The sequence below is a fragment of the Pelodiscus sinensis genome, chromosome 26, assembly GCF_049634645.1.
Source record: "Pelodiscus sinensis isolate JC-2024 chromosome 26, ASM4963464v1, whole genome shotgun sequence".
Lineage (NCBI taxonomy): Eukaryota > Metazoa > Chordata > Testudines > Trionychidae > Pelodiscus > Pelodiscus sinensis.
The window spans coordinates 11,212,431-11,230,611 of NC_134736.1; the positions used below are offsets into that span (position 1 = coordinate 11,212,431).

Sequence of the window (18,181 nt, forward strand, 5' to 3'; positions counted from 1 at the left end):
GGAAAAAACGACACGGATGGAAACCAGTACAATCTGGCAACCCTGCACATGGGCAACGGTAAACAAAATGTCCAGTGGGCCAAATAAAGAACCCCAGTAGGCCACATGTGGCCCTCGGGCTGCAGGTTGCCCACCACTGATGTAGGTGCTTAAAAGCAGAGCAAGCATCAAACCAAAATGTCTCACTCAGATGCCCCTGAAGTTCTGAGAAGTTCAAAATCAGGGCTGAAATTCTCAGCTCAGGCCTATCTGAGGTACTTATGTGCCCCTCACGTTGGATGTGTGCATCTAAGAGCTGTCTACAACCAAAGTTTTGTTTTAGCCTGTTGTTGTTGTAAAGATGGTGATGAACTGCAAAATTCAGATACAAATTTTACATTCCACATGCATGATCTACCATTTCAGGCAGCAATTAACAAACCTTTGTGTATGAAAAAAAGAGTTATTGCTTAGCAACTGACATCAGTAGATCAGTTTAAGATTCAAACCTGAAGCGTTCCCAAACTAATTTTGGAACTAAACGCCAGGAATTTTCTACTTTCACATGATTAGGTTTATTTTCTATTTGTATTACAATAGTGCTTACAGCTTTCAATGTGCTGGACACTCTACAAGCCTCATCAAGACAACCTCTGTACTGAAGACCTTGTACAGGCAGTCCCCGACTTATGTCGGATCCGCACTTACGAACGGGGCTCTCTCGCCCCGGAGTTCGCAGGCAGCGGTCCCGCCACCTCGACCTCCGGGGCGAGAAAAGCTGCTCCCGGTGCCCCTGGTCTGCTGGCAAAGCCTCAGAGGCGCAGGACCCCGCCACGGCTGCAGTTTTGCTCCCAGTGTCCCTGGTCTGCTGGAGATGGTCCCCGCGCTTCTGAGGCTCTGCTCTGCCCCAGGCGTCCCCAAGTCAGCCGCTGCTGAAACTGACCAGCGCTGACTACAGGAAGCCCGAGGCAGAGTTGTTCTGCCCCGGGCTTCCTGGAATCAGCCGCTGATCAGTTTCAGCAGCAGCTGACTTGGGGACGCTTGGGGTTCTTAAGTTGAATCTGTATGTAAGTCAGAACTGGCGGTCAGTTTCAGCAGCGGCTGAATCTGGACGCCAGTTCCGACTTACATACAGATTCAACTTAAGAACAAACCTACAGTCCCTATCTTGTACGTAACCCGGGGACTGCCTGTAATCTAAATGCATTCATCTTTAAAATGGCAGTTTTGTGGAAACTCTTTAGATGGCAAACAATTAGCTAGAAAGATCAGTTTGAGTAGATTCCACTTGGGCTCATGTAACTTTTCAAAGATATAATGGGCACCTGAATTTCACAGATTATCCATAATTTTGATAGATTTATGCTATTTTTAAAAAGAGAAAGGAAAAGAAGCAAAACTCATTTGTGTTTACATAGCTATTTTTAAATTAATTTTCGCATTATTGCTTATTTGCAGTTTTCTACACTGTTTTCTTATTAAAACCAAGACATGATAAGGCCAATGCATGTTGTCAGTATTAGGACCTCAAAGGAGTAAACCAGATTTAATAATGTTGGGCTAGATTATCCTAACCCTTAAAAACAAGGCCCCAAACTGTGGTATTCCTAAAATTTGCCAAGATTCTCAGCCAGCCAGTAATCTATTATAATTACAAATTATTTAAACAGTCAAGGGACTAACACAATGAACGTGAGGAACCAAAGAGACGACATGTAGATTGCAAGGTCTTCTCAAGAGTAAAGGAAAAACAAGTTGGAGCTAGTTTTACTTAGCCTAACCAGTGCCTCCCAGCTGAAATGCTGCCTCAGATGATCCTTTCTTGTTCTAACTTGTTTTACTAACCGCATTCTTCCTTTTCAGAAGCCTGCAACAATGTATCACTGAAAACATTATACCAACAGTGGGGAGCTGGCAAATTAGAAGGAAGTCAGGATCCCTGCTGATGATAAACCACCAAAAGTAGTAGAATGGTATGTGTGTGTAGTCTTTTGGATTAATTGATAAGACTAGGCTTATCAGTTAATCATTTAAACGCCTATATGCTAACATCCCTATTACTATGTACCTCATTCACTGAGTGTGTCAACAATCGGGATCTCATTGACTGTGATCTTGATGTAGACAGGAAACTAACAAAAGTAGTGGATCCCTGTTCAATGAGGTCCAAAGCCAGTCTTGAGGTCTGCTCCATTTGTAACAATCTATATTCATTTCCCTGTTTTTGGAGGATCTTCTCTTGACAGAAGTGCAAATCTTGCACATACTTGGCATATGCAAGTCTCCCAAGAACCGTATACACTGAGAATCTCTTTTGCGGACGGGAATTATTTTTCAAGCACCTTTTAAAATGTAGGAGAGCCCAGAGCCTCAGAAACAAGGGGGAAATTTTGTTTTTTTGACCCTTCAATAGGGGAACAATACTTTTTTAATAAAACAGAAAGCAGGGAACAACAGTTCCAACACTTATATAGTAATCGGAATCCTATAAATTAAATAAAGAATTAACTTTATATAAAGGTTGAATCTCTAGTCCAACACCCTTGGGACCTGACCAATGCCAAACTGGAGAATTTGCTGGACCATGGGAGGCTTATATTTTCTAGCAGCATTACCAAAACTTCCACTGCGTACTGTGCTCTTAGAAGACATAGAGGGGTAAATTAGAGCTAAATAACAGCACAGAACACTGAGAGCCAAGATTGGTTGCTATAAATAAACTTCAAAGATTGTGGGAAAGTTGGCCATACCAATGATAAATGGACATCCAGCTAACTAAAATCATACCGGACTACAGATGTTACCGAGCTGGACTAAAGAGGTTCAATCTGTACTATACTGTCAAACTTAAGAGAAAAACCGGCACACACTACACCTCTTATCTGACTGAAGGCAGTTGAAAAGGAACTATTGTCAATCGCCCATAAAGCCCTATTTAGCCTCAGTACAGGACACGAGGATGTGTAAGGTGCATGCATGGACTGAACGGACACTGCTACCAATAATGTCTGATCAAAGGCACAGGGCACACACACACCTGAAGTGGAACTCCCACTGGGACAGTACTTGAAGAAGAGAATTTATTACTGTTACTAACACATCCCTGCCACATGCCAAAGATGTCCTTCCCATTTTAAATGGGGAATAGTGTCTGAAAGGGAGTATTGTGACTTGGGGTTAAGCCACAAGTTCCCTTATCTAAGAAATCTCTATGGTATTTCTAGATCAATTTTTTCTACTTGTGGCAGGAGATGACTCCTTAATATAGCCATTGCATAGAGATACACAGATGCATAATATCTCTCACTCTCAAATATTTCCTTTTACTTCAGCCACAAAGAACTAGTACAGCTGAAATCTATGGTACAGCAGCTTTCATTGTGCAGATTTGCACAAACATCAAACAATAACTAAAATGTTTGGCAATTTAACTTTAGGATGTAATAGATTTAGCCTGCATGCAGTCCTAACAGCAGATAAAGAACCATTCACCAGGTGTCTTAAGCAGCAGCACAAGCAATTTGAGCATATGTACAACATTTGAGCATCCCCATCATTCTTCCATAGGCCAGGAAATTCTGATACATTCCTTACAGTATCAGTACAGCATCCTCCCAAGTTAAAGTGTAAACTTCTCCTACAAACGCATATAAAACACATGACCTTATTCAAATTACCTGTCAATTTATAAGTAATAATACCACTGCCTAGTACTTTTGGAACACTTGTTACACATATTGCTCAAAACTACAGGCACTACTGTCTCTATTCTACAGGTGGGGAAACTGAGGCAGGGAGCAGTCAGTGACTTGTCCACATTCATAAAGCAAGAGTCAATGGCACAGGCAGGAACTACACTACATTGGACCACTCCCTCCTAAATATACACAACCTGTACATAACAACTTGGATCCATATTTAATAATAATGTAATAAAAATATCTAATTCTTCAATACAACTTTTCATCTTTAAATTTCAAAGCACTTTACAAATGAGGTCAGGATCATTATTATTCTACAGCTGGGAAAACTAAGGCAAAGAGAGGTGAGTGCTCCACAATTACTAACAAACAATTTCAGCAGTCACACAGGAAGTTTCATTTCTAATTCTTGTTAGGAACAAATGAGTATACTGAAGGGGCATACACAACTCCTCTGCTGCAGAGATGCATTCCTTGTAAATAATACTCTTCACGGAATTCCTACTCAGTTTCCCTTTGGAGAGGAGGTTGGTAGGTATCTTGTGCCTTTCTGTGCTGTAACAGGAAGAACTATGAGTCATATGCTTCCCCTACCAGGGACTTATACTATGCAGAAAATGCTGCAGGGTTGCCACTCCATGAAACAACACAGCATGGCAGACATCAACAGAGCACAACAAACTGAGTATCTCTCAACAGCTGATGAAGAAAGAACTTCTCCTTAACAAGCTTGGGCTGCTTCCAAACAATTTAATCAGTGGGAAAACATATTTAAAAGTTAACGAAGCTGAACACCAAAATTAAATGAAGGCATACATCCCATGGGCACTGAAGTGACCATAACTGAATTGATCTGTGCAATAAAAACCACACCTCAAGAGGATGTGACACCTTAATCTCAACAGTCCCCAACAGCTGACGTTAAAGACAGACAGAGCGAGAGGAGATGTTCTTTGTATCTTTATGAAATGTGTGCGCTGTCATAATCTGGTGTCACAAGTGGAAACCACTGACAGATATTAGCTGCAGTTGTTTCATTGAGGCACACTCATTCTATACCCACGAGGCAGCAACTTAGACTAGAGGTTAGAGCACAGCAAGGGGAGTCAGAAGACCTGGATTCTGGTCTTGACTCTGCCATTTGCTTACTGTATAGCAGTGGTCTCCAACCTTTTTACACCCAAGATCACTTTTTAAGTCTCAGAACAGGCGAAGATCTACCGCCCCGCCCCGCCCCTTCCCTGAAGCCCCGCCCCCTCTATTCTCCTGTCCATCATTTGCTATCCTCAGCCCTTATACACTCTGTTAAACAGTTTATTTTTAAATTCTGAAATATATAAACTTAAAATCACACATTTATAGTTATGAAATAAATGGTCTGTTTTTAATTCATGCTATTTAAATGTCAAATGAAGCATTTACAATTCTACATTTTGTTCTCTGCTATTCTGTAAATCTAAAATCAAGTATTGATCATTATATATTTTTTCTTCCAATAACAAAGTCTCAGTGTGACACCTGTGACTGAACAGTATCTGCCAGTGTCTTGAAGTCTGAGATTGCTAGTCATATACAGTCTATCAGATGGGCATCTGTGATCCTGTGCTCAGCCTGGGAAGCTTGCTCCAGCTTGCTAGACGCAGCCTCCCTGGGCTGAGCGCAGGGCAGGTGGGCTGGAGGGAAGAGAAGTGGCTGCCCGGCCAGCTGGCCATGGCGCTCAGCCAGGGTGCACCAAGCTCCACGTGGGCAGGCGCAGAGGAGAAGCCGCCGATCAGCTGGAGTGTGGGGCAGCCTCTTTCAGCTGAAAGCCACAGGCAGCTTGCTGGGGTATTTCAGTCCTCCCGACATCCCAGCTCCCACCATTCCTCGTAGCTACTCACCTGTGTTGTTGCTCGGTGAGTAGCTGCTCCTCAAATGAGGAAATCCAATGTAAATGTAATGCGCAGGTGCGCAGTTCAGAGAGGGCTCCAGAGCTACTCTTAGAGCCCCTGAGATCTACCGGTAGCTTGCGATCTACTGGTTGGTGACCACGGCTGTATAGCATGGGACAAGTTACTTCATCTCTGTCATTCAGCCTCCGCATTGGAAAATGGCAGTGATGCAGTGAGGATGAATGAGTTAATGTTTGTAACACACTATGAGCATAGAAAAGTGCTCAATGAGTGGTACACGTTACATCACCACCCCGTTAGACCTTTCTCTGTATTCTAACAGGGCAGAATCCTTTATTTAGAGAAGAAAAGTTTCAGAGGGGTCGTAGCCATGTTAGCTTGTTACTTTAAAAACAACAAGAAGTTCTGTGGCACCTTAGAAACTAACAAAAGTATATAGTACGTATATAGATATAGATATAAATATAGATATAGATAGATAGATACTCACGTATACACAAGTCTCAAGCTCATCGACAAAGTGGGTTTTGCCCATGAAAGCTCATGATACTATTTATATATTTTTGTTCATCTCTAAGATGCCACAGAACTACTCATTTTTAGTTAGAGAACTTTTGTATTGGATTCCTAGCGGTGATTAGGGATAAAAAAGTGTAATTGCTTATCAGTTTCTGTTACATTTATACGCTGGCTCCCTAGGAACAGGTCTGACAGGGGCTGTCAGCCCTGTTCCCAGGGAGGCTTCACTATGGGCTCTGCAGTATAAAGCTTTATACTGCAGAGCCCACAGTGTTCCCACTAGAATTTTTAGCAGTTACACGGTTACATTTTTAAATGACTTTTAACATCCCTAGCAGTGATGGAAAGAATGATCTTCTGGATACAACACTGGATTTAGGAGGTGGGGGTGGGGGGTTCAACTCCAGCATCTGTCCAAACTTCCTGTGTAACACTGAGCAGATGACTTAAGAGCCTAAGTTCTACCAACTGTCAATGAGATTTCCTTGGGCTCATAAGTGTGTCTTTGGAAAGTGAGACTTAGGTGTTTTTGAAAATGTTATCATTCATCTCTCTATGCCTCAGCTCTACATCTGCAAAATGGGTATAATGATGCCTCCAGTCTCCTGCCCTTTGTCTTTCTTGCCTATTTAGTAACACAAACACTTTAGGGCAGCAGCTGTCTCTCACTAAGGCCAGGTCTACATTAAAGGGGAAGGTTAAATTAAGATAGGCAACTCCAGCTATGTTAATTATGCAAATGGAGTTGACTTACCTTAATTTGAGTAACCTCCTGCCGTCCCCACAGTGGGAGGCTGATGGGAACAATGCCCCCATCAGCTTTTTTACTCCTCCTAGGAGCAGGAGTTCCTGCCAGTGATGGAGGGACATCCTATGAGTTCGATTTAGTGGGCCTTTACTAGACCCGCTAAATAGAAGTCTGGAAGATCAATCGCGGCAGCATCAATCTTCTTCTTACTGAAGACATGGCCTAAGTGTATGTAACTGCATCTAGCATAGTGAAGTCCTGTTACTGGTTGAGCCCTCTACTGAGAGCATAAAAGAAAAATATAAGGACACAGTTTCCCATAAAATTACCACAAATCACTGTGATCGATTAACATTGGTCAGGGTATACAAAATAATTTCAATATTAAAATATTCCTCTGTTGTCTTTATTACAAAGATTTATATTTTTATTTCTCTCCTGCCTGCCCCCAACTTGTGTCTGACACCCAACAATTATACAAGAACAAATTTCAAAACAAACTGATAAAGCCAATGTCTACTGACACCACCCAATTGCAACAGACACTACACAGACACCTCCCTTTAAAAGAAGCTAAGGTAAATAGAAGCAACCTAAAGGATGACAGAGGCAGTTTCTGATATGCCAACAAGAAAAAAGACTGGCAGATTCAATGGCTCTCTTTTGACAACTCTGTGCTCTAAATCTAGGGCTATCCACCATAGCATCCTTGCAGATCTCAAAAGTGGAGATGGTGTCAAAGCTCCAATCCAGCAAAGCAATTCAAGTGAAGCACATGTTTAAAATCAAGCATGTACTTAAGAGCTCATTGGATTGGGGGCCAGATAGACATTCTTCTGATGCACATGAGACCACAACTTTGTGACTAGACAACTCTGGTAATTCTACACAGGGCTGTTGTCAAATGACTTATTTAATAGTAAGGTGTTTAACACTTCTTTACATAGAACTTTCTCTTTATACGTCTCAAACTAGTTTGCTACGGAAGGAAAGTATCTTGCCCAAGTTTACAACAGAGAACTGGAAACAGAACCCAAATCTCCTAACACCCGGTCCAGTATCCTAACCGCTGAGCCACATTTCCACCCTTTACAATGTAAATGAAGCAGAATAAACACATTATGGCAGACACCATGTTTCACCTCTGTTTGTGAACTCCCTTGAAGATTTATGGTGCTATATAAATGTGTTATACCACCTCCACCCTATGCTGGTTTTACTACTGACCTTCATTAATAAAAACAAAGCCATCTGTACAGGATATGCTCAATGAGTACTTGTTAGTGTTTTATGCTTTAGTATTAGCATACAAATTCCCTAAACCAAGTAACTATCCCCACCCTATGGCAACCTTCATCCTTCCTTGCCCTTTGCTCTTTTATCTGCCAATTTTTTGACACAGGCTGATGAGTGAAAGTAAGGCCCAATTCTGCAAACACTTGCACTTAATCATGTAAGCAGTCTAACAGAATTCTAAGGAACTACTTACATGAGGAAAGTAATACATATGTGTGGAGGACTGGGACATCGGATTACCAATTTAACTTTTCCTTGTACTACCAAGCATTTTGCACATTTGGGAGTGTTGTAAATAAAATACGACCCATCTACATGAAGGGCAGCATCTCAGAGGCATGGGATTGGAACTGCTCACATTGTCCCAAGATAAATTCTTGAAAGTGATGCCTTGTCAGATAAGCAGCAGTGACTCTACAATTCTCAGATCACAGAGCACAACTATAGCTCAATTCTGCACTTCTGGGGAACATCAGAATGTGTGTTGCCTTGTTTTAAAGACATTTTGTCCCAAAACCTTTTGCTTAAACCATGCAAATGCTTTTGGTCATTGGGTAAGGACATGTTGATGTTTATTAACTCAATGAAATGATTTTTGTGTGAACTAAGACACCCTCAAATGCTTTCTGGATGTAAACAAGTCCCTAGCTGTCCTGTCAGATAAAATCCATGCACATATGTACTGCATGCTAGCAGCTACTCTGAAAACATTTTTGAGCTATTGTCTAATCTCACAGATGAAAGGATATTACTGGGTCCATGCACTATCTAACTCATCTAGTTTCTCATGCGATATCTCAATTCCCCTTTAAGCAGATCAACCAGTTCTGCTTTACAATTTGCTCTGTAACGCTTCCAAATGATGGGTACTTAAAATGCTGTCTGTGTATATGCATAGTTTGATACATCAGAATGCAAAAATGTCTCTGCAAAACTAACCCTCAGGATTACCTCATTTGGAATACAGGCCAGCGAGCCAAATCACGCAGAGAAAATCAACCCCGCTGCGAGAAAAGGAGATCTGCCCTGTTAGCAACATTCAGCTTGGATCTGCTTTGCTCCAGGGAGTTGGGAAAGAGTTATTAAGTCAAGGCTGAAAAAAACTGGAAACTCGATATATGAAAAGGATCTCATCAATGCAGCACAGACATGATCATGGAGGAGTGTGCAGTGGGGGAGGGGTCAAAAACTCAGGGGCACGTCCACAAAGGTGTCCGTTCTCACAGATGATCCATCACTGGAATGCTGATAATTTACTCCAGGGGAGCATCTGCCCCTTGTCTCTGATGAAGCTTAATAAATCCTCTTCAGATTTGCCCAACTCAGGTGAACAAGAGGGGCTTTGGGGATTAAACAGCATTCCCTCTTTGCCCAGGACCCGAGCTTGTCATGCCTTCTGATGGCCTTGATTTCCCCCACTGAGAGATCAAATAAAATACAGGAAGGAGGTGGCCTAAACTAGCCGTCCTGGATCCACTTCTTAAATGGGACATTAGCACAGTTTCTGCTTCCAAACCATCCAGTGTTTGGCTCTGTAAGACTTCACTGGCCCTAGCTATCATGACCTCCACCAGCTCCAATTAACAAACCAAAGCGCTTCGGCACACTACAGATTTCACAAGTCCCACTGAGTGCTGTCCTCCAAAACAGGCAGTAAAATACTTAGAGTCAGCCACAAGATTAAACTCTACTGTTCCCCAAATGGAATCCCTCTCCTTTCAGCCATCTGTATGAGCCAGGAGTCTAAAGTACAACTGAAATAAACTCAGCAGAGAAACCCCCCTTTCCTGACCACTTGTCCTTCAGCCTCAAGGCAAAAGCTGTAAGACCTGAGACTTTGACATATCATGTCAGTCACTTGGCCAGATTCACAATCTGTTTGGTTAGGCAAGAGGAGAAATATGAAAGAAACCAAAACTGACAGAGCTGGAAGTGATGCTATAACCCATGCTAGCTTCCTGACACCCTTAACTGCTGGACACTCAGGGTATGTCTACACTACCCTGCTAGTTCGAACTAGCGGGGTAATGTAGGCATACCGCACTTGCAAATGAAGCCCGGGATTTGAATTTCCCGGGCTTCATTTGCATAAGCGGGGAGCCGCCATTTTTAAAACCCCGCTGGTTTGAACCCCGTGCAGCGCGGCTACACGGGGCTCGAACTAGGTAGTTCGGACTAGGATTCCTACTCCGAACTACCGGTACACCTCGTTCCACTTGAACGAGATTAGACAAGTTCGAACTAGGAGGGTAGTGTAGACATACCCTCAGTCTGCTCTGCTTGAGTTGCTTCCCTGAACAGCCATTGCCAGTAGGGGCTGTGTAGGGGAATGACTCTGGACTAGTGAGTGTGCTTTATGGGACCAATGGAAAAAGCAGATGGAAAGATCCCAGCATGCAGACTAAACTGGAATAATGTTAAGGTAATACACAGAGATACAGAGAGGCTTGGAAAAAATAAGTAGCACAACAATGCATCTGATTTCTAATGCCAATGGCATTCTAATTGCCTATTTCCTAGCCTTCACTGCCATTTGCCTGCAGGGAACCTGACTTGTAGAAAAACAATCTGTTTGTTGTGACGCTTCCCCATCCTCTACGTACTTATCCGTGTTCTCCTTGTGGCAGAGTTTGTCCTTGCTGGGAAGTGTCCAACACATCTGGGACATCGCCATGAACAAATACACTGCAATAACTGCGGGCCTAGCTTTTATCCCCTTCAGAACAGTGAAATCAATACTATTAGGAAAGGAGAGGTGTCCGCTACGTCATCTGTCATAGAGAACACTTGAGAAGACTTGAGAAGTTTCTAGGGGGAGGCAGGCTCCCAGCCTCACCTACAGCCCCGCCCCTTCTGCTGAGACCCACCACCCCCAACATGGGGAGGAGAGGAGGAGTCCCCCCCCCCCCACAGGCATGGGAAGAGCGTGCGCGCCCCAGCATCCCTGGAGCAGCAGGGAGGGAAGAAGCCATGCAGCCCGAGCTTCCCCGGCTCCGGGAGCAGCAGGGAGGGAGAAGGCCACGCATGTGCGCCCCCCCACCACCACCATGGGGAGCAAATGCCCCAACATCCCCAGAGCAGTGGGGAGGGAAGCACAGCAGCGGGGAGCAAGGAGGCCACATGTATATCTACCGTCCCAATGGGATGGGTAATGCTAGTGAGAACAAGGATCGGCAAAGTGTAAACTTAGGAACCATCCTACTGTATCCTTACATGCAAACTAAGCATCCACTCAGCCATCGTTACAGCCACAGCAACCTACGGCAGTGAAACCTGGCAACTAGAGAAAACATGCTCAGAAGTTAGATGCGTTTCATCATAAGAGTGTGCAGAGAGTATTAGGAGTAAGCGATGAGGAAAAATGGCTAACATGAAAATTTGGAAGAGAAGACACCAAAGGCTAGGGCATATGTTACAAATGGATCTAGCCAACTAGTGATTATGGCTCTCAGTTGAAGCCAGAACAAGGAAGACTTGGAAGTGTGCAATTATCAACGATATGCAAACATTTAATTTGAAATGGGAGGGCTTGAGTGGTGCACGCATGGAGAATGTAGGTAGCTCAATGTGCTGAAAAGCACGGCTGGACTAAGATCTAAGACAGGGGTACTCAACACGTGGCCCTTGGGCCGTTTGGGTTTATACAGGACTCAACATGCAGCCCGCAGATGGGAACCAAAACAGAAAAGTAGTCAATATAATGGTCTTCTTTTGATATGCGTTTTAGTAGTTAAATTCCTGGACTGTCATCGCTTGTTAAAAGTTCTGTCATATGGGTGGAAATCGGGTAACTATTGCATTTTATTAATATTAGCAGAACTGACTTAAATGGGGCCTCTGTGTTGTGTAGTCTTGCCTTAATCTTTGTATTCATGCCCGTCAGTGTGAAAGAAGCTATTTGCATATATATTTGCAACCACACTTAAGTTGCAGCCCTCGGCATGTGCTGTGAGTATCATTGTGGCCCCCGGGGCTTCCAAAGTCGAGTAGCCCTGCTCTAAGGTAATAACAGTGAATGAGAGAACTCTACTGACTGCAGTGAAGTTGCTCCTCATGTCACAGGCATGAAAGGAGAATGAGGCCCCACAGATTCAGAGACTGTAAGGCCAGAAGTGTCGGGCCATCGTATCGTCAAGTCTGACCTCCTATAGCAAAGGCAATGGATCTTCATCCCACTGATCCCGTGCTGTGCTACTTTATGTGCAGTGAAAGTGTATCTTCCAGAAGGTATCTAGTCTTCGAGAGTAGAATTCACCACTTTCCCTGCCAGTTTGTCCCAAAGGCTATTTGCACCCAGTTAAAAATATGTGCACCTTAATTCTAATTTGATTTTGTCTGATTTCAGCTTGCAGTCATTGCATCGTGTTCTGCCATTAGCAGCTCTATTTGACAGCCCTTGGAACTGAACAGGTATTTTCTCCCTACAAAGGTACTAAACCACTATTATAAAAATCACCCTTTACATAAGACCCAAGCAACAGCATGAACAAGGAACTCAGAAGCGGATATTCTCTTACCGTCATGGCCAGAGTTGAGGAGATGCTCTCCCAGGTCGCACCCAAACACCCTCTCTTTCAGGATGCCACGTTGCTTCAGTTTCTGTTTCGTTGGGCGTGACTTCATGAATGTTCGCAGGAAAGTGATGAGCTTGCCGTGTTTTTTTGACACTGCACAATAAAACAAATCAATCAACTCGTTTAGGTTCTGGTAAGCAAGCAAAACAACATACAATACATCATACTGAGAGCACAAGGCTCAAAGTCACATCAACATTGATTAGTCACAGAAGCATTTATGCTCAATTCCAAAGTTAAAACAAGGGCTCTGATTTTATTTTTAGCCAGTTCAGGACTAAAAGGCTGCCTTTGGAAGGGCTGAGCACGCCAGAAGATAGGGCTTTAGGTATTATTTGTGAACTAGATTCCTTCTAGCTCCTTGTGAGGTAGGTGAATTGCTCACTTCCAGTTTCATGGAAGAGAAAACTGAAAAATCAGAGATCAAGTGATTTGCCCCTCTAGGCCTCCACAAAGTTGAGTCTGTGGCAGAGACAAGAAGAGACCCAAAGAGTGCTACTCTCCACCTCCTATTCAATTTTCTCTGCACAATGCTGCTTCTCTTGGATCGAGTTGGGAAAATAAGTTAGTTTGTTACGACTTTCCAGTTCCACTAAGAAATGCAAGCAGCAACCAACGCCATGCAGACTTATGAGTTACTGCCTTTCGAAGGGTGAGAGAGGCTGGGGCTACACAAATGGCCTGCATCCCAATGGCAGGGCAGAGCTGGCATACATTTGAGTCAGGAAGCAAGACAATGCTCTTCAATGACAACTTCTCTTCCAAGGAGGCAGCACAAAAGAGCCCTCTTAGCTTTCCTGACAAACGTACCTTTATAGACAGGACTTAAAAGCAATTTAGCTTGAACAGAGGAATTCTATTTCAAAAAAATCACCAGGCATAAAAGAACTTGCTTTGTCTGGGAGTCTTTACAGTTTCAGGAAGTTGTAAAGGTCCCCGCAGCACTGTGCTGCTATGTTAGCAATTAGCCTCCTAGCATTCCCGTGCCTCAGTGAGACAGCCAGACCTATATTTTACTGCCATTAAAACAGTTACTACAGTAATGAAAATCCAGCAGAGTAATGACACCTTGAACAAAGCAAGGCAACGTGAGCCTCAGTTTCTGCTTGCTCAGAACGACAAAGGCGCATTTCTTGGCAGTGCCACTACTGCTGTGGAGATATGGCACTGAAACTTGAAATTTCTTGCGCCGCTCTGGACTGGATTTCCCAGAACGAAGAGCTGTGCTTCATCTGGGCACAGGGGTTCTGTTCCACTCACTTCCAACTAGCTGACCTGAAAATTCTCATCCCAGAACAAAAAAGCTCCAAATGCCTAAATCACTTTTGAAAATTATATTTACCCTGGTAAATGAGTCACTGCAACACTGAGCATAACGATACCTGGATACCTTTAAAAATATGGGTCCAAATGAATATGACATTTCATGTAAGTTTCACTGTTTCATCTGTATAGTATGTGAGACTCAGGAAAATGACTGACCAGGCCTAATGCTTTCATTTATGTTGGTTTCTCCACCCAGAAACAAGGGGGGGGGGGGGGAACCAGTAGGAAAATGAGATTGCAAAACTGGACACAATACTCCAGATGTGGCCTCACCAATGCCAAATAAAAGGGAATAATAACTTTTCTAGATCTGCGGGAAATGTTCCTCCTAATGTATCCCAATATGCCATTAGCTTTCTTGGTTACAAGGGCACACTGTTGACTCATATCCAGTTTCTCATCCACTGTAAGCCCCACGTCTTTTTCTGCTGAACTGCTAATTAGCCAGTCAGTCCCCAGCCTGAAAAAATGCTTGGGATTCTTCCGTCCCAAGTGCAGGACTCTGCACTTGTCCTTGTTGAACCTCATCAGACTTCTTTTGGACCAATCCTCCAATTTGATTAGGTTACTCTGGACCCTATCCTTGCCCTTCAATGTATCTATTTTAGTGTCATCTGCAAACATGCTGAGGGTGCAGTCCATCCCTTCATCCAGGGCATTAATAAAGATGTTGAACAAAATTGGCCTTAAAACTGATCCTTGGGGCACTCCACTTGAAACTGACTGCCAACCTGATATCGAGCCGTTGATCACTACCCATTGGGCCCGACAGTCTAGCCAGCTTTCTATCCATCTTACAGTGCATTTATCCAATCTTCCTTAATTTGCTGGCAAGAATTTGGGGGAGACAGTATCAAAAGCTTTAGTATATCACATCCACTGACTTTCCCATATCCACAGAGCCAGTTACTTCATCGTAGAAGCTAAGTCACATGGTTTAAGGAAATATGTCATCTTTGATATTGAACTGTTTACAGGCTCAAGCCACACACACACACACACACACACACACACACACACACACACACACACACACACACACACACGAGATTGGATTTGTTAATCAAAATATATATCAGGTGCTTTTAAGCCACTCAGATAATATAGACTAAATTAATTGTCTTGTTTTCTGCTCCATTAAATAGGCATAAATGTGTTCCCATGTTACACCCATTTGACAATTCAATGAACTGCCTTAGGTATCAGAAATTCAGTATCAACAGCCTGTTGTAATGTTTATATGGTTCTTTTCTGTCCTTCAGTTAAACACAATTTCCTCTGCCGATCTCATTTGAAATCATGACATACTGTAGACAAGAATGTTTCTTGGATTAAAACAATTTGATACTTTTTACAGTGAATCATCCATGTACATAAGAGAAATCAGAGTCCCTCTGGACAAACATTTTGACCCTCTCCCCCGCCTCTATTGCATGATTTGACAGAGATAGGCAAAAAGTAGGTGTATAAAATAAGCATGAGCCATCAGGGTTTCACAACAGACGAACAAAGAACAGGTATACATTACAGGGCAAAGTTGATCTAATTTATGCAACTCCAGCTACTGGGTTGATGGAGAAACCCTCCTTTCTACTTCCCTTAAGCTTCTAGATCCTGGAGTGTACCGGACTCGACAAGAGAGTGATTGGTGGTCAATTTAGTGGGTCTTGACTAGAAGAATGCTGTGCACTGACAGGCTGGAGACCGACTGGCTAAGTAGCAGTCCTGCAGAAAAGGACTTGGTGATTACAGTGGATAAAAAGTTGAACATGAGTCAACAGTGTGCCCTTGTTGCCAAGAAGGCTAACGACATATTGGGAGCTTCATGGGGTAACGGAGTTAGTCTGTACAGGATAAACTTAAAAAAACAACAAATGGTCTGGTAGCACTTGATAGACTAACAAAACATGCAGACGGTATCATGCATTAGTAGGATCACTTGCAGCAGATTGAGGGAAGTGATCATTCCCCTTTATTTGACACTGATGAGGCAACGTCTGGAGTATTGCAAAAGGGCCAGTGTAGACAGCTCAGATTTATTTTGCGTAAAAAAGCCCCGATGGCGAAAATGGCGATCGGGGTTTTTTTTTGCGGAAAAGGGCGTCTAGATTGGCACGGACGCTTTTCCGCAAAAAGTGCTTTTGCGGAAAAGCATCCGTGCCAATCTAGACGCTCTTTTCCGCAAATGCTTTTAACGGAAAACTTTTCAGTTAACAGCACTTGTGGAAAATCATGCAAGTCTAGATGTAGCCTAGGTGTGGGGTTTACATTAGCTTAAAACAAAAGGTACAACTACAGACCTGTGCGCAGGAATTTCAGGAGAGGAAGGGGGATGCAAGCCATGGGAGGGGCTGGTGGTTGTCCTGCCCCCGTGGCCCAGCCCCACGCCTAGCCTCGTTCTGGCGGGGAGGGGCAGAGGGAAATCAGTCCCACCTTCCCCCAGCCAGCCGGAGCATGAGACACAGAGGCTGGGGCAACGCGCCACTCCTGCCTTTCCCTGGCTGGCCAGAGCACGGGGGCTGTGAAGCTGGGGCAACACACCACCCCAGCCTCACGCTCACTTGGACCATGGGGTGTGTGTGCAGATTTGGCTCCTCCTTTCCGGAAGAGATGAATCCATTGCTTGAAATGAGAAGCCTGAGAGAAGAAGAAACTTAGCAGCTGGCCGCTGTTTAAAAGTGCTTCTGGCATATAGGGTTGCCAGGTGTCCGGTTTTGAACCAGACAGTCTGGTATTTCAGGAAACAAATTGAGAAAATACCGGACATATAAATGGGTATTTTCTAATTAAATTTTTATTATTATCATGAGTATCCGTGCATAGTTGCGTACTGCCTGGCTGGTAGAAGTGCTCACGCTGCATGAACTACACAGTAGAGAGGAGGAGGGTGGGGCTGGGCGCGGGATGGAATCCCCAGGGCTGGACTCGCCCATGCGCCCCACCAGGACCGTGTGCGGGATGGGCAGCACCCTGGGATCTGCGTGAGCCTGGGCCAGCCCTGCTCCCTGCCGGCCAGTTCCCCCTCCCCCAGCCAGCCCCGCTCCCTGCCTGCCAGTTCTCTCCCTTCCCAGTACCCCCCTTCCCCCGCCAGTCCCACTCCCTGGCGGCTGGTTCTCCACCGACCAGCCCCGCTTCCTGCTGGCTGGTTCTCTCCTCCCTCACCCCACTCCTCGCAAACCTCTCGTGGCTGGTTCCCCCCCAGTCAGCCTTGCTCCCCCCAATCTCCTCTCGGACAGCCCTGCTTCCCACTAGCCGGTTCTCCCCCCGATCTCCCCCTGCCCCCTCCCAGATGGTCCCCCTCCCCGCCCCTGCCCGATCTGAGATCAAATGTGTCTGGTATTTTTTTTTAAACCGTCTTGTAACCCTACTGGCATAGCTATGTCAGTTATGAATGGATTTGGGTACAAATTTTAGGACAAATAGTTTGTTACAAAAATGCAGTTTCAGAGGACATAAAATTATTTGTGAATTTGACATTGATACAAACATAATAATGACCAGGATGGGCCACACAAATAGTCCATTTAGTCCAGTATCCTGAATTCTGAGACTGGCATGTCCTGATGCTTCAGAGGGAGGGAACGGAACAGAGCAATTACTGAGTCATCCTCCATCCCATCATCCAGGTCCAACTTCTGGCAGTCAGAAGCCCGGAGACACCCACAGCATGAGATTGTGTCCCTGCCCATCCTGGTTATTAGCCATTTATGGAACTATTCTGTATCAACGTATCTAATTATTTTTGCACCAAGTTATGCTCTTGGCATTCACAACATCCTCCAGCAATGAGTTCCACAGACTGACTGTGCATTGTGTAAAGAAGTTCTTTCCCGTGTTTGCTTTAAAGCTGCTGACTGTTAATTTCATTGGGTGAGCCCTGGGTCATGAGTTATATGAAGGAGTAAATGACACTTCTCTATACATTTTTTCTACAACATTCATGATTTTACATATTCTCCCTTATCTCTTTTCTCTACTGGACAGTCCCAGTCTTTTTAAATCTCTCCTTGTGTGGCAGCTGTTCCATTTCCCTAATCATTTTTGTGCCTCCCTCCTTTGTACTTTTTCCAAGTCTAACATATCTTTTTTGAGATGGGGCAAGAAAAACTGCACAGAATATTCAAGGTGTGGATATACCATGGATTT

The 18,181-nt window shown here is 44.0% G+C and overlaps 1 protein-coding gene across 18 annotated transcripts in view; it reads right to left on the minus strand.

Moving 5' to 3' along the window:
• The window catches only part of ARHGAP32 (Rho GTPase activating protein 32), a 465,356-nt gene that overhangs the window by 41,254 nt on the left and 405,921 nt on the right, over nucleotides 1-18,181 (minus strand). For all 18 annotated transcript variants that reach the window (XM_075909249.1, XM_075909242.1, XM_075909245.1 and 15 more), the window contains one exon: nucleotides 12,653-12,802. In XM_075909249.1, coding sequence (XP_075765364.1) covers nucleotides 12,653-12,802 — 150 coding nt within the window. The remainder of the gene's footprint in view (nucleotides 1-12,652; nucleotides 12,803-18,181) is intronic.